At 49.4% G+C, this 17,063-nt stretch overlaps 1 protein-coding gene across 11 annotated transcripts in view; it reads left to right on the forward strand.

Moving 5' to 3' along the window:
• The window catches only part of CIT (citron rho-interacting serine/threonine kinase), a 156,460-nt gene extending 141,824 nt beyond the window's left edge, over positions 1–14,636 (forward strand). For 8 of the 11 annotated variants that reach the window (XM_079151227.1, XM_079151232.1, XM_079151231.1 and 5 more), the window contains 9 exons: positions 137–276; positions 2,594–2,686; positions 3,614–3,722; positions 3,801–3,929; positions 4,616–4,696; positions 6,364–6,442; positions 6,561–6,740; positions 10,945–11,248; positions 12,230–14,636. In XM_079151227.1, the coding sequence (XP_079007353.1) occupies positions 137–276; positions 2,594–2,686; positions 3,614–3,722; positions 3,801–3,929; positions 4,616–4,696; positions 6,364–6,442; positions 6,561–6,740; positions 10,945–11,248; positions 12,230–12,253 (1,139 nt within the window). In that variant the 3' untranslated portion in view covers positions 12,254–14,636. The remainder of the gene's footprint in view (positions 1–136; positions 277–2,593; positions 2,687–3,613; positions 3,723–3,800; positions 3,930–4,615; positions 4,697–6,363; positions 6,443–6,560; positions 6,741–10,944; positions 11,249–12,229) is intronic. The other 3 variants (XM_079151230.1, XM_079151235.1, XM_079151237.1) reach the window with 1 other exon arrangement.
• Positions 14,637–17,063: the final 2,427 nt, after the last annotated feature.

Below are 17,063 nucleotides of genomic sequence, written 5' to 3' on the forward strand. Positions count from 1 at the left end.
CCCCAGCAGTTCAGATGAGGGGTGTTCAGATGTGTGGGTGTGTGGACATCTGCTGCTGCTCTCTGGGGCTAGACTGGGCCTCCCTCCCCGCCTTCACTGCTGCCTTCACGCTGACAGAGGTGCCTCTTTCCCTCAGGAGAAGAGCGGGCCCTGTGTCTGGTGGACGTGAAGAAGGTGAAGCAGTCCCTGGCCCAGTCGCACCTTCCTGCCCAGCCAGACGTCTCGCCCAGCGTCTTCGAGGCTGTGAAGGGCTGCCACTTGTTTGCTGCTGGCAAGGTTAGCTCTCCTCACCTCCCCTGGTGGGATGTCCCTGAGGTTGGCACAGCCGCCTCCCACAGAGCTCATTGGCCGGACCTCGAAAGTCATGAGTCCCTCAGACTCAGTTGAATTTCTGTTACTTCCTTTGGGCCTGTGAAATAATCTGGTTAGCCATGAAATCTGCACAGGTTTTAATCTGAAAGAAACACAAGAATAAAATGAGCAAAACTAAAAGGATGATCCATAATTTTAAAAAGTGTATGTGGATGAGCCTTTTTGTTTTTAAGGAAAAAAAAAAAAATCCTAACATAGAACTCCATGTCTGAACTGGATGGAAAGATATTTTGTTACTACAAATTTACAGATTCTAATTTATGACATTTAGACACTCATTCCTCAGTATGTGTGGAGGATTGGCTCCAGGACCCCTCCCAACATACCAAAATCCAAGGACGCTTAAGTCCTTTCTATTGTGTAGAATGGACTGTTTGCACATATGACCTGCGTACATTCTCCCACGTTCGCGAAATCATCTCTAGTTTTTATAATACCTAATACAATGTAAATGCTATCTAAATAGTTATTCTGTATTGTTTAGCAAATAATGATTTTTGGTACCAGTGGCAGGTTTTTTTCTTGCTGAATATTTTTAGTCTGTCAGTTGAATGAGCAGATTTGGATCCTGTGGACACAATTGTGTGCCATGAAATCAGTTCCCCAGAACTCAAGTCAATTGTCTTGTAATTTCTAGTATATTGAAATTTGGCACGTAATTACATTTGTTTGCCTCTTCCTTTAAATTAGTTTTTTCATGATCTGGGGCTGTGACTCAGTGGTAGAGCACTTGCCTGACATGTATAAGGATGGGGTTCAATCCCCAGCCTCACAAAAAAATAAATAAATAAATGTGTTTGTTTCATTAAAAAGTTAAGAACCTTTGTGGGTAGATCCGACCTCCATACTGGACTCGATGAAGTCTGGATCAAGCGTGTAGCACTGCTGGAGCCCTGCTGTTGGAAACCACTTCCCCTCGCTCCAGAAACAGCTCTCTGACTGAGATGGCCACTCAGAGGACATGTACTGAGCACACCCTCTGTGCATGACTATGTCCTCTGAGACTTCTGCTCTAGGGCTGCAGAACCAGCCGGGGAGGGGAACTTTTCCACCCCTGCTATTACTTCTGCTGGGTCTTGTATTTCACTGTGTTAACCTGTACATGGGAGAGGCTTTGCGCTCCACTGAGTGCCTCTAGCATGGCCTTTCTTTATTGATCATTAATTTTTGCCTTTGTCTTTGAGGTTTTTTTCCTTTAGTTTTCCCTGACTTTCTTTTATTATTCTTTTTTCTAATTTCTTTTAAACTTATTAACTTTTCAGGGTATTTTTCTAATATAACCATTTTAGGGCTGTGTATTTCCCTGTAACTCCTAGTTTAGTTGCAGTCTGTAAATTTTGATATTGTAACTTTTTATTATTGTTCTGCATGTTTAAAAATCTCTCCTGTGCATGATGTTACTTAAAAATGTGCTTATTAGTTTCCAAAATTTCATTTTTTAAAATTATAAATTATGTTTATTATATGGTTTGAAATACTAAAAAAAAAGTATGAGACATGAACATGTGATAAAGCCAAATGATGTAATAAACATCCCTGAGCCCACTATCCAAACCAAGAAACAGAATATTACTAACAATTTCGATTTTCCTACCTGTTCCTCCTCTATTCTTTCCTTTCCCTGCCCAATGGCTAATCTTCATTTCAGGACAATTTGAGTAATGGCAAAGATCTGGTTGTCAACTGTTCTAGAAAAAGGGAGTTTTGGTGGAGAATTCTGTAGATGCAGACCTCAGCTAAGAGCTTTTTCATTTATACTGGGATTGTCTTGAAATTCTTGTAGCAGTTTCTACTACCTTTCCTCTCCCTTCCCTTGTCCTGTCTTGTCCCCCTTCTCTCAGGGAAAGACTGTCAGAAGAATCTGTCCCTAGCCAAAGGCACATATGTGCACAACATGTGTGCGTCAGTTGGATCCCCGAGGCCTTCTCTGGATCCCAGCTACAGTAGTAGTTTTCAACCAGCAGACATTTGGTAATGTCTGAAGACAGTGTTGATTGTCACAACTGGAGGGTGCTGTGGGCATCTAGTGGGTCCAGACCCCGATGCTGCCCATCATCCTGCAAGAGGCAGGACAGCCCTCCACTACCACAAAGAACAAGCTGGTCCAAATTGTCAGAAGGTCTGAGGTTGAGAGACCCTTACCTAGTTTTGCTGCAGAGCCGGGATTAGCATTAGTGACACTCTTTTTCTTTCTTTCTTTCTTTCCCCTTTGGCTTTGCAGATTGAGAACGGGCTCTGCATCTGTGCAGCCATGCCCAACAAAGTTGTCATCCTCCGCTACAATGAAAACCTCAGCAAGTACTGCATTCGGAAGGTGAGTCATGGCCCTGCCCGAGGAGCCTGTGGGGAGTGTCCTGGGTTGGGGAGCAGAGTGTCTCTGGTCCCTTCCATTCTGCCACCATTTAGCCTAGGATCACCTCCCTAGAGAGTGAGACCCTTCCCTCCTGGAAGAGCCCAGAGCTGCTAGTAGCTGCGGTTGATAGTTTAGTTTGTGGGTTTGAAGCCCTGACTGGCATCAGGGACTGAGCTGGCCATCCTGCACCTTGCAGGACAGTTCTTTAGTTTTCGGGTAGGACAGCTGGAGCTGGGAGACAACCTAAGTTATGACGTCAAGACCACACCTGAAGTTCAGTTTCCCTACCCTTTCACTGTATCACTGTTTCCGAGGTTCCTCATCCCTAGTAGGTGGCCAGTGCTCGGTGGTGGTGATAATGCTGGCAGGAAGACAGATCATTGCTGGTTTATGATTCCTGGCCACCATTTAGAATGCCTGATTTTTTTTGTTGTCAGAATCGGTCTAAAAACAAAAATAACTAGGAAGCAGACAACTAAGGTAGGAATGCAGTAATCACGAAGATAGGAAGTATGTACGTAACAGAGGTTCCTGTTAGAAACTTAGAAGCCAGCAGACGGAAGGAAACTAAAGTCACTTCCCAACCACCCCTGTTAATAGCTGTGTAGTTTTCCAGTATTTTTCACTCCCATAAGAACATATTGTTAAAATTCTACCTTTTCATTGAAATGACCCTTTTTTGTCTGCAGTTTGACTTTCTTTTCCAACAAAAGCCTGGGGTTGTGTAGAACATCAGGGGAAATGTAGCAAACGGACCCCTGACCGTCCTGAAAGGCATGGAAGGTTCTGGCGGTGACTGTTGGCAGGGCTTGGTTAGTGCTGGAGGCAGAAGCAACCGCAGTGGGTCGGGCTATCCTGATCCCTGCCCTTGTCTGCCCTCTGCCTCAGGAGATAGAGACCTCGGAGCCCTGCAGCTGCATCCACTTCACCAATTACAGCATCCTCATTGGAACCAACAAATTCTACGAAATCGACATGAAGCAGTACACGCTCGAGGGTAGGGCCGCGTCCCCCAACCTGCCCCCTGGTGAGAGTCGGGGCCCTCCTGAAGCCCTCTTCCCACCTGCCTTTACAGAATTCCTGGACAAGAACGACCACTCCCTGGCGCCCGCTGTGTTCGCTTCCTCTTCCAACAGCTTCCCTGTCTCCATCGTGCAGGTGAACGGGGCAGGGCAGCGAGAGGAGTACCTGCTGTGCTTCCACGGTGCGTCCCGGCCGCTGCTCCTGTGGGTGTGGGCACGGGGCAGCCGGGACGGGGCAGCAGGTCCTGCTGAGAGTGGGCAACGTTGGTCCAGCAGCCTCACTCCCCCAGGGCACCCCTCACATCCTCTGCAGAGCAGGCTGCCCCTTCTTCTCAGTCCCTCGCTCGCTCTTTCCCTGTCCTTTCTCTTCTCCTGTGCCCCCCACCTCGATATTTTTTTAAAAACCATTTAAAAGGCCCTGGCTCTCTTCGGGTCTCTCTCCCACTTCCTCCTTGATTTCTGCACTCCCTGCCTGTCTCTCTTCCACTTTCCCTCCAGCCTTTCTTTTCCTACCCCTTCCTCTCTTTTGCTTGATCCCTCTTTCTTTAATAAAACTGAATAAATTAAAGGTTTTTTTTTTTTAAAGTGGTGCTGGGGATTGAACTCAAGACCTTGTGCATGCAAGGCGAGCACTTTACCAACTGAGCTATGTCCCCAGCCCAAATTAAAGATATTTTAATGAACTATATCCTCATTTTAAACTCATTTTTAATAAAACGGAGAGATGGCCCAGCAGGGGTCTTCAGGTTCCCTCAGTTCAGTTGAGTCTGGCCACTGGTCCCTGGGCTCTGTCCCTCATCCTTGTGTCATGGTGCTTGTCACTAACACCCCCCGTACCTCTGATGCTGATGCCCCATGCTCTTGACAGAATTTGGGGTGTTCGTGGATTCTTACGGAAGACGTAGCCGCACAGATGATCTCAAGTGGAGCCGCTTACCTTTGGCCTTTGGTGCGTGATGCGTGGTTTGGGGGGGCTTCTCTATTGCCAGCAGTTGGTGTTCTGGGAAAGAATTGCAGGTGGAATTCTTTTCACCTTAAGGACTGTGTTCATGGATGTCGTTAGACACTGAGTGCCATGAATAATAGTCACCTAATGAGCGTGCGTGGCAGAAGATTCTGAGGCTTACTGAAATTGCCTAAGCCAGCTCCACCAGGCCACAGTCCAGCCTGGCAAAATATTTGTTAAGTTCTCATGATAGAAAGACCATTCCTGTGGATTTATTTAAGTCATTTCCAAGCACTGTAGTGTCGCATGGTATAGCCAAACACCTGCCAGTATAACCAGTTCTAAATAGGCAGAGTGGTTAAGTCATACTATATATAAGCATAAACAACACTGTGATGGATGTCCTTGAACAAATATTTGTACACTTATCAAATAGTGTCCATTGATCATGGGTCCCCAAAAGTAGAGCTTCTGAGTCAAAGAGTAAACACCCGCATACGTGCACACCTGTCCACACACATCTGGTGTGTATTTTCTGGAACACCATTTGGCTAAAATCCCCTATGAAGCCATTTTGTCTATCTATTGCTGCATAATAAGCCATTCCCAAACGCGGTGACTGAAAGCAGCACCTTGTCGTTGCTCCTGAGTCTGTGGTCTGGCTGGCACTTGAGCTCCGTGTGTTGTCAGCAGGGGTGCTGGGGCAGCTAGAAAGCTGAAAACAGCTCAGTGGGGCTGGCGGCTGGAGGCCTGGGTTCCTCTCCAGGGGGGCCTCGTCTCGCTGCCGCCTCCGTGTTCTGGTTAAAGGGGCCCCGGGGCCAGTGCATATTCAAGGCAAGGAAACTGCATGGGGAGCTGCAAGGTCTGACGGGAGTCCGACACCAGCCTGGTTTGCAGCAGGGATAACAGTGGCCATCAGCAGTGCCTGTCACGCCCTCTCCAGTGTCAGTGATGCTACAGACGACTTAACATAGGGGAGACTGTCAGCACCAGAAATACCTGATCAGCCAAGTGCAGTCTTTCCTATTTAATTGTTTGAAGATGTGTACAGTTAGTTTGAATAGGTATACAGTGGAAAGTCTCTTCCCATTTCCTGTATTCTCTCTACTCTACTGAAGGAAAAAAATGGAATTTCTTATATTTTCAGTGCTTTTTGCAAATAACCTCATAATAATATAGATTCTTATCCCCACCTTTATAAAATTTTATTTGTGTGTGTGTGGTGCTAGGGATTAAAAACTCAGGGCCTTATGCATGCCAGGCAAGCACTCAGCCACTGAACTCCACCTCCAGCCCCCCTACCTTTTTTTAAATCAGTAAGATAACACATTTTACACATTTTGCTAAACTTGGCTTTATGCACTGAGCAGCATACTTTAGGGATTCTTCCTGATCGGTACAGGGAAAGCTCCCTGGGTGTGTTAATGGCTGAACAGAATTCCAGGCTCACCATGACATATTTAACAGACTTCCCAGAACGTGCACTTTGTTTCTCACGTTCTGCTGTAACAACCAACACGGGGCGCAGGGGTCTCGATGGCGTGCGGAAGCCTGGGAGGCCAGACTCCCCTGCGGGAAGGCTAGATCGAAGGGGCCTCACAGCCGGCCGGGCTCTGATTTTCCCCTCTTTGAACCCTTTGCCTCGCTCGTCCTCCACGGCGGCCATGCAGCCTACAGAGAACCCTATCTGTTTGTGACCCACTTCAACTCACTCGAAGTCATTGAGATCCAGGCACGCTCCTCGCTGGGGTAAGCCTTGCTCTGTGCTTCGAGAACTCCGTGTGCAGGGGCAGGGTGTCGGGTGGGGCAGCAATAGAGCAATAGAGCACCCTATGGTGACTGTCAACTCTCATCTGGAACTCTGCAGGACCCCCGCCCGAGCCTATCTGGAAATTCCGAACCCACGCTACCTGGGCCCTGCGATTTCCTCCGGAGCAATCTACCTGGCCTCCTCATATCAGGATAAATTGAGGGTCATATGCTGCAAAGGAAACCTCGTAAAGGAGTCCGGCACCGACCACCACCGGGTCCCGTCCACCTCCCGCAGGTAACGGGCCCCCTTCCTCCTTCCTGGGGCTAACTGCTGCTCTCAGAAGCAGAAGGAAATCTTGCTAAACTGGTGGAAGGTTTCTCCATCTCTGCTCTGGCCTCAAGCACTAACCACTCATCTCTTGGAGGCCTGTGGCCTGGAAATACACAGGCCTTTATAAGCATCAGGAGACTCATGAAAGGACTGCTTGACAAAGTGAAAGAACCAACCCAGCTTCCTCCGCTGGGTGTTAGGCCCACAGATGCTCTGCTGCGCTGGTTGTTGGCTGTGTGGAGGAGGGGCCGTGGGGAATCAGCCAGATGTGGCCCCTCTGAAGGGCTCAAAGCCTGGAGGGAGAGAGGTGGGAGCGGTCAGGGGCTCACAGAATAGGCCGAGGCTCTGATGGGGTGGTTTAAGCACTAGGGAGCTCAGGAGGACCCTGCAGCCTGGACTTGGGGGCCAGCGAGAATTTCCTGGAAGGAGCGAGGCTGGGGGTGGTAGACAGGGAGGCAGTGAGAGGGCACTGGCAGGAGGGAAGGTGTGCTATAGAGGTGGAGGCCAGAGGTGTGAGGCCATGAGAGTGGGCCCGGGGTTTCCAGCCTCCACAGAATGCAAGAGCTTCCAAACATGATCAGACTAGTATTCGTCTAAGATTTCATTTAAATTTTTTTATACTAATTTTTGAATTGTTGATCCAATCCAGGGTATAGAATTCAAAGGATTGAGAAAGGCACATGGCAGCACAGAGATCTCCTGGCTCTGCCATGCCTCTCTACTCTCCCCAGCCCCACCACCTAGGTCCCCACCCAGGAAGGAACCAATGTTCTAAGTTCCCATTTAGAAATATCTTGTGCGTATCCAAGCATACGTGTGTACAGTTCTCCGTTTTAAATAACACTGTGTCTCAGTCTGTTTTCTGTTGTTATGATGAAGCACCCAATGCTGGTTGGCTTATACAGAAAAGCGGCTTGCAGTTCTGGTCCAAGTTTGAGGGCCTCTCCCAGAGGCTCCCCCTCTGTATACTGTAGTTGAATTATGTTTCTGCCCTCTTAATACCTCCCGACAGGGATGAAATTTCCACACATGAAGCCTTGGGGACACTCACAAACCACAGCACATTCTTTTTCCCCCTCTTCTTTCTTATTCTTTCCTTTTTAGTTTTTGGTACCAGGGATTGAACCTGGGGGTGCTTTATCACTGAGCTACAGCCCAGCCCTTTTCACGTTGAGACATGATCTTGCTAAATTGCTGAGGCTGGCCTCAAACTTAAGATCCTCCTGCCTCAGCCCCAAAGTCACTGGGAAATACAGGCATGGGCCACCATTCCCGGCTTCCATAGCACATTCTTTTTTGAGACTTCACAGATCAAGATCAGCCTTTTGAAGTGTGGAGTCCAGTGGTTTGTAATCCACTCACAGATGGGCACAGCCCTATTTAAAATATTTTTATCACCCCAAAAGAAACCTCGTTTTCTCCAGCTGGTATGATTGTCTCGGGCACCTGCCTTGTTTGAGAACTGCTAGGCTTTTCTTTCTTTTGTTCTTTTTTTCCTTTTTCTTCCTGTACTGGGGATGGAACTCGGGCCTTCAGCACATAGGCAGCAACTCTACCCCGAGCTGCACGCAGCCCTTTTGAGTTCTCCTTTTGAAACAGGTGTGCACCACCATGGCCAGCTGGCACAGGGCTTTTCTTCCTGGGTCCGCTGAGGCCAAATAAAGATAAGCCCTGGGATTGTGTCTTTTCCAGGGAGTAGCCAGACGGGTCAGATAGGGTCAGTTTTCTGAGGATGGGGCTTTTGGGGGAGCTGTAACTTGATCTGCTTCCTCCACTAACTGCTGGACCCGAGTCTCACAGTTTCAACGTGTGGCTTCAAGCCTCTGGGTGTCAGCTGTATCATGTGGAGAGAGGGTGCACGGAATAGGGCAAGTTCAAATGTCACGCTGCCTGCTGTTCTTACTGAGACCTCGTTGTTTTCTTGGTAAACTCTTCATACTCTTTCTTTTCTTTTGAAATATTTTTAGTTGTAGATGGACACAATACCTTTATTTAATTGATTTATTTCTATGTGGTGCTGAGGATGGAACCCAGTGCCTCACACAAGCTAGGCAAGCGCCCTGCCACTGAGGACCCCAGCCCCCTCATACGTGTTTGGTCAGTGTGGTTTTGTCTGTCTGGAATAAGTGCTGGGGATCCACCCTGGGGCTTCTGTGCCAGGCAGGCCCTGCACCACTGAGCCACATTCCTGCCCTTCACCAGCATAGTTTTAGCCCAGGAACTTGCCAAACAACCGGAAGTGATGATAAAAACGAGGTGCTTCCTGACCCCTCTGGCTTGATCCTACCTCCAGAGTGACCACTCAGTGATCCATGGTCCTACTCTGAAATATCTAAATCCTCCTTAAGTACTTTCCAAGTCATGCCAGGAACAAGTGAAAATATTGCAAGTAGATTTCCCCCATTGACTCTGAGATGGCCAGCACCTTGCTTTCAAGACTCTGCAGTTTTCCGGAAAGGAGTTGCTTATTCTGTGGTTGAAAGTGGTTGTAGTTGCTGTGAACAAGGGGCAGAAAATAATGTGTGGAGCCCCGGGGCCTCCAGGCATGTCTGGAGACCAGCCGTCGTCCCTGACTGTTCTCGCCTTACAGAACAGTCCTGTTGCTGCCGACTGCTCTGGGCAGGTCAGGATGTACAAGGCCGGCTTGGCGGCTGTGATTCATTGCAGGCCTCATTTTCCTGGTCTGTTTAGCAGAGCAGGGAACATAACTCTTTGCAAAAAACATAAAATGGATGTGAAAGATCATTGGTCATTAATGGCTATGTAGATGGAAGACTGCCCGCTCGGCGTCCAGTGATGAGTGTTTCTTCCCTCACATTCATCTAAGCTGACGTCTTGAATGGCCTGCCTGAGCCAGCCTGCTTTCCCTGGGCACTGAGCACCCTCGAGTTGCTTTATGACCAGTCTCTGTGGACACGTGTTATAATTCCTCTTCCATTACAAACCGGCTTAATGTAGTTCTCCTCTTGGAGAATATTTTTTGTTTGTCTTTGTATCTCAGAAGTATATGGCTAGCGGTGCACATGAACCTTGATTTCAAGATGGAGAAATCTGAATTTCACTGCTTCACAGATGGCACAAAGGGGTGTGGGCCTTCTGAGCATCATCTGAGTCCCCCAAGTTAGAACTGCCTGGGAAGCAAGCGGGACACGAAGCTGTTCACAGTGAACTGACTGCTTGTGAGGTAGTCTGTGCATCTGGATCTGGCTGCTCCAGAGGCTGTTAGGGCCAGGGATGTGCTGAAACCTTCATCTGAAACATCCAGGCCAGGACTGAATGGATTGTACAGGGAGGCCCCAATGGAGCCAGCAGTGCAGCTCAGTGGTAGAGCCCTTGCCTAGCATGCACAGGGCCCTAGGTCTGAGCCCAGCCCCCATTAAAGCCCCAGTGTTCTGTGGTCAGCCACCAGCCCCGGGCCAGGACGTTCTCTGAGCTAGCTGGATTGTGGCCTGCCCTGCTTGGTTTCCTGATTATGTCAGGCTTCCTACTGCACCTTGTGATCTTATTGCTGTGACACAGAATCGTGCTTCAGGTGCCACTGAGACTCCTGGAAAGCCGCCTATGGGGAGGGATGACCCAACACGGCTCAGGTGTGGGACAGGCATGGCAGCTGACAGCAATGAGCACAGGATTTCTGAAAACTGTTCCTTTGCACTGAGGAGCTCATGGGTCCCTGACTTCTGGGTTGTAGCAGGCCTGACCCTAAAGCAGGACTTTCTTCTGTCCCTTCCAGCTCTGGAAAACACTAGGTCAGTAGGGTGTGGTGTAGGGTGGTGATGTCACACTGACCTCGTCTGGAGTCCCAGCTGCAGGCAGGGCCCCTCACTGCCCTCTGCCTCCATTTTCTTGCCTGTACAGCGAGGGTCATGCCTGCTTCTGGCTCCCAGGGCTGTTGTGATGATTTAACAAGGTAACCAGGGAACACACAGGAGAGCTTAGCTTCGGGGCCTGGCACACAGTAGGCATGCAGCAAATGGAAGCCTGAGCCATGGCCAGGATGCGTGGTTTCATTGTTTTGTTGTTGTCCTTGCCACTGTCCTCCCAGTCCCCACTGCCCAGAGAGCAAGCAGGAGGTCTGGGCTCCAGGTCGAGCTTTCTAAACAGTGGTAGAGACGCCGAGCTGAGGGCTGTGGCTCCCCAGCTCCCCACCCCCTTCTCTTGTCGCCAGCAGCCCCAACAAGCGAGGCCCACCGACGTACAACGAGCACATCACCAAGCGCGTGGCCTCCAGCCCGGCGCCACCCGAAGGCCCCAGCCACCCCCGAGAGCCAAGCACACCCCACCGCTACCGCGAGGGGCGGACAGAGCTGCGCAGGGACAAGTCTCCCGGCCGCCCCCTGGAGCGTGAGAAGTCCCCGGGTCGCATGCTCAGCACGCGGAGGGAGCGGTCCCCTGGGAGGCTGTTCGAGGACAGCAGCAGGGGCCGGCTGCCTGTGGGAGCCGTGAGGACCCCACTGTCCCAGGTTAACAAGGTGAGGCGACGTCCTGAGGCCTGCATGTCTGTCACAGAGGCCAGAAGGGTGACATGAGGTGCTGAGGCTCCTTGGGGGCCACTGGGGTAAAAAGAGACCCCATTACTATCATTCAGGCTTTGTGAGATATTTATGAGTTTGCAAAGAAAATGTGCTGTTTTGGAAGAAGGTGCTTCCCAGGCAGGCAGACAGGTGTGTGTGATAACCAGGAGGGTGGATGTGTGTCTGTGTAGTGCGTACCCCACGCGGGAGTAGCTGCAAGGCGGGACTGTCCCCACCCCAGAGGCGAGCGTCAGCAGCTGCGCAGCCTCGAGGGGTATGTGTGTTTGTGTCCCCATTCAACACAAATGTAGTGTGCTGCACAGAATGTTCTATGCCTTGCTTTTTTCAAACAGAAATGCACACATGTATGTATAGGATTTTTTTTCCTGGAAGGCTACATAGACACTCAGCTGGGTTTGCAGTCTAAAACTCTGAACGTTGTAAACATTTTAAATCGTGTGCATGTATTCCCTGTGTGTTGGAGATGGGTTCCCACGAGCGGGCAGGCCTGTGCTGGTGCTTCTTCGGCAGGCCACCTTGTGCTAGGGGCCTGCTCTGCACGGCAGAGCCACCTTTCTGTCCCTGTTTCTGCATGATGTTCTCCTTCGAATGCCACCTGCAGTTCACTGTTGGCACCTTTGCAAAGGAGGAGGCAAAACCATCCAGATGTATTTTTCTGATTGCTTCTCACTCGTTAGTAAAAATTCGTGTGCACACACGCATACCACGGTAGAAATTCACAGCTAGGTGTCTGGGTGACTTTCACCCCCTCACAGTCGGAGGGCTGGCTCTGCGCGTGGTGCTGCCCTGCACTGCCCCCGTTGCTGGCCACCAGAGGGACAGACCTGGTGCTCCAGAGCCCCGTTGGGACTGTGCAGCGAGCCCAGCAGTTCCTGGCTTTGGATGGCTCACCCCCTCTCGTTTTCACTTTGCTCGTAGGTCTGGGACCAGTCCTCAGTATAAATGTCAGCCAGAAAAAGCAACTCCTCATCTCAGTCTGCAGGAAAACACCAAACACACCGTGGGACTCCGCTGCAGGGGACCCCAGCGCCCATCTGCTCGGTCGCCCATGGCACAGCCTGGGCGCAGCCCCGCCTCGGCACGGACACCCCGTCTCCGGAGGTGCAGGTGGCCGAGGCCCTCGGCCTCGCGGCACCTCCTGCAGCCGCCCTCTTTGCACTTTGTTACTCTTTCGAGCATTCATGAACTTTTGTACCTAGCTCTAGCCTGTACCACTTCATCCAAGGAAGCCAACCGGAACACTAACTGTGCGGTTAGAATCCTAATTAGCTACTTTAAGATCCTAGGGTTGGTGGTTTTTTCTTTTGTTTTTGTTTTTTCCTTTGTTTCTTCTTTTCTTCTTCTTTTTTTAAGACGACAGAATTCTTAATAGATTTGAATAGCACTGTATTTCCTGTTGTAGTCCTTTTTAGCTAGATCTCACCATCAGGTCTCTGCCACTGAGACGCAGTGTAGAAGAGTCCCTGTCGGTCCGCTAACCTCCCAGTGTCACTTCATTCCTGTTCCAGTCCATTTTCATAGGTGGCCCTGTTTTACGCAGGTGACATCGTAGCCAAATGTTTACTGTTCTCATTGCCTTTTATGGCCTTGACGACTTCCCCTCCACCAGCTGAGAATGTACGGAGGTCCTCGGGCCTCAGCTTGGAGGCAGTGACCTGGGGCCAAGGGACCTCACCGAGCTCTCCTTCCTCACCCCCAGTGTCATCCACCCAGCCTGCTGTCCCCGCTTTCCATGTAGCTTTGGCCAGGAAAGCATGCGATAGACGTGCTCTGAGCCCAGCATTAATGGGTCTTGGGTTGGGGAGGGGACTGTCCTTGATGGCGGGTTGCTCCCCACTCTGGGAGGGGGAGGAGACCCGTCCGGAGCTCTGCATGGCGGTTCACTGCATGTGCTGCCCTCTGACCTGGCTGACCCTCGGGTTGCTCTGCCAATGTGTTGACGCCATCCCATCGCTCCCACCGAATCGAGACCCTCTGACGACTTGCCAACAGCTGGCCACCACAAGCTGCAGTCTGTAGCACTGAACAAACAAAACGCTCAAGCCTTACGACCAGAGAAGGATTTCAGCAAACCACCCCTCGCTCGGTTCCCCTCTGACCTCCACACTCCCCTGCCGACTTCCTCGCGGGTGACTGTGTTCACACCGAATCCAGCACGTTCTACCCCGCGAAGCTGTGACTTCTCAAACGAGCCTTTCCCTAGGGCGAGACCTGAGGCCAGGATGTCGGAGAGGCCGCAGCTCAACTCTTGCAGCCCCGCTGGGCCAGCAAGTCCTCCTTAGGTGCAGCGCGGCTCACCCGATGCTCTGCCCTCTTCAGTGCCGAGTTCCTGGCACCTGGCATAGAACCAACCTAGAGGCTTTGCAGTTGGCGAGCTAACTAGCGGCCTTACTTCTGCCTTTCATCTCCCACATGGCCTCTCCTGCTTTGGATTCTCCATGACTCTTAGGCACGCCTCAAACCAAGGCGCATCCTAGGTGGGCTGAAGGTAGACCTCTCTCCACCGCAGCAGGTGAACGTGACCGTGTTTCCAACCGATGTGTCCACAGTTCAAGTCACTTTCCAGATTGCAACCTGGCCCAGATACCGGCTCCTTCCTGCTCGTCTCTTAACCTAAGTGCTTTCTTGTTTAAACCACCCATGAACCTCCATGTTGTAGCCCATTGGCAAGTGTCCTGCTGCTGCGTTTTATGTGTTGCTTGGAGTCTTTGGGGTCATATTCTCTTCCCTCTCCCCCAGGGCAGATCTGACTGAATGTTTGCTGAAGTTTTTGTCTCTTGGTCCACAAGTCTTTGGAAAGGTCACTGATAATTGGTCTTTCAGTCTTGGCATTTCATTTAGGATCTCCATGACAAAAGGGCGCCTCGAGCCCTGAAAAATGTATATTGTGTGTCTCATTTGTGAAATGCTTCCTGCTATATAGAACTAGCTCAAAAGACTGTACATATTTACAAGAAACTTTATATTCGTAAAAAAAAAAAAGGAAATTGAATTGGTTTCTACTTTTTTATTGTAAAAGGTGCATTTTTCAACACTTACTTTTGGTTTCAACGGTGGTAGTTATGGACAGCCATCTTCATCAGAGGGTGGGGCGCTCCGTGTGACCACCAAGACGCCAGCAGGAAATATCGTGACATGAAATTGCAGTCAAAAGCTTATTAGTATAAATAAGATTCTAGGTCTCCAAAAGTACAGGCTTTTTCTTCATTACCTTTTTTATTCAGAATAAAGGACGAGAACACAAGGAACAATTCAAGATCCACCTTGAGAGGAATGAACTCTGTTGTTGAACAATAGTGAAATAAAGCAATGATCTAAAAATGTTTGCTTTGGTGCAATGACCTCATCTTTTCTTGACGGAGACCGTAAAAGACCATTGCCAGTGTCTGCACTGGCTTATTGTCCAGGCCTGGGACCTTCCTGGCTCTGTGGGAGGTTTCTGGGTGGTGGGGGGCATGTGGTGAAGAGCGCATGCTGCTGTCCTGGAATCGAGAGCTCAGGGACAGTCTCTTCCAGAGCACACCATGACTGAAGTTTGGGCAGTACTTCTAGTGAACCAGGAGCTGGTTATTAAGATCGCTTTATAGGACTGGAAAGCTCCTTAAGCAATCTAATAGGCCATTTTTAAAGGATTACTCGAGAATGGATTACCGGTAATGCAGCCAACCAGGAAAGCAGGTCAACTTGAGATTTCTCTCATTCATTATGATGAGGTCAACCGGAGTTTAATAATGTACATTTCTTTGAAGGAAGTTCAGATCAAAGTAACTAAAAATGTAAATACTTCTGTTTTTAACTAGACCTGTTTTTACAGTCTGCAAAGTGCTACTTGTCATATAAACTGGCTGGCTCTAGACAAACATTGGTTTTGGCTAATGGTGCTATATATTTCTTTTCATGGCTCTTGTTGTTTTTAGTCTTTGATTTTTAAAAAAATTTTCTCATCAGATAATCTGACCACGACTAAATCTGACACGTAGGTTTGCATCTGATGGCTTGTGATGCCATCCAGGCAATTCCGCTCCTCTTTTCTGTTTTCCCGTTGGGCATAAAAATTGGCCACAAGAGCATAAGTATAAGAATGAAAATAATTTACAGGGTGAAGAAATGAAATGCTGGAACCTTTATTTCCTTCTAACATTAAATACTAACCAACCATTTCAGTTTTTGTCCTGAGGATTCTTGGCAGACACGGGCTACTTCAAAAGCTAAGTAAACATGGTTTGGTTCCAAAAGAAGTGCACCAAGATAGGTTCTTTGACTCCAAGGCACAACCTCAAAGAAACAACCAGCAAACTACTTGGCCCAACCCTCCCTACAGCCACTCCTGTTTCATAAGCACAAAATCAGATGTCATGTTTTCTGTGCTTACACCTTAATTTTCATGCTTATGACTTTAATCCATGCTGTAGATTTTTTGATTAGTGGGTATGGCTTGGGTTTTGGAAGGCATGTGTACATGTCCTTGACTTCCTTGTATCCTCCTGAGGACAACTGTTGCTGTTGTTCCAGAGCCGAGGGCTCAAGTTTCTGTTTGTCCACTAATTTGCTGGTCAAGAGAAGTGTTAGGGACGGGTTCCTCCGAAGCTGGATGATTTGATGAGTTAAGATTACGTCAGATACACAGCAAATTTCATAACCAGGAAACTTTTGGCACTTAGTCCAAAAATAGATGATTTGTTTAATAGAACTGAAGAGCGGGTCTGTCCTCAGAAGTGGGCCTCTTTAATGTGCATGGCTTTAGAAAACATGAGTGCAGACTGAAGTCTAAGGCATTAAGGGTGGGCCACCAGGGCGGGCCGGCCGGCGAAGCTTTCATTCCCAGTGTGACAGCTACACTGGCTTGTTCCAGTGGTTCTCAGCCTGGGGAGGTTGTGCTTCCTTTCCTCAGAGGCCATTTGACGATGTCTAAAGACATTCTTAGTTGTCACAACAAGGGGGTGGGTACTGCTGGTGTCCAATGGGCAGAGGTCAGGGCTGCTGCTAACTATCCTACAAAGCCCAGGCCAGCCCTCACCCTCCAGAGATCCGGCCCAGATATCAGTAGTGCCAAAGTTGGGAAATCTTGTCTGTCCTGGTTGTTCTAGTCGGATTTCTTTCTTGGTGGCTTAAATACTGCACTGCCGTCCAGAGCAAGGGGATTGTGGTTCTAGGCACACCGTGTTTACAGGAAAGAAGTATTTTATCGTTTGCCTAATCAAATGTTGAACCTTCACTTTCCTGAAGCTTGGGAGGGTGGAGGTAATGGAAGGAGTAAGCCCCGTCACTTTCCCCCTCCAGTCTATCAATGATTAATGGACTTCTGTTTGGCCTCAAGGGGTTGTTTGAGGAAAGGACTTTGAAAATGACTTTGCTACTGTACATTACTCAGGCTGCTGTAGAGAGCCACCAGACAGGAAAGATGAAATTGAGCCAGAGTGCGCCTACCTGGAGCTCGTTCTGCTTTCTCATTGGCTGTTAAGTTCGCAGATGGAAGGAGTGAATTAGCCCTGAGGTGGTGGGGACAGTAAGGCCCTTTCTTTGTAGGAAGGGCAAGGGAAAGACAGCATGGTCATGGGCGCCAACCCTGGAGGCAGAGCCTAGTGTTTGTCCCAGAGACAGTGGCTGGCCCCAAAACATCAGGCTCGTGACTGCTGTTCCAGCTTTTAGGATCCCCTCCATCCGGGACAACGCCTATGGAGACCCTGTGGATGGTTTATAGTTCGTTGGTACGACGTGGGTTGGTACGACCTGGACGTACACATGTCCATAG

This window comes from Sciurus vulgaris (genome assembly GCF_902686455.1).
Source record: "Sciurus vulgaris genome assembly, chromosome: 8".
NCBI lineage: Eukaryota > Metazoa > Chordata > Mammalia > Rodentia > Sciuridae > Sciurus > Sciurus vulgaris.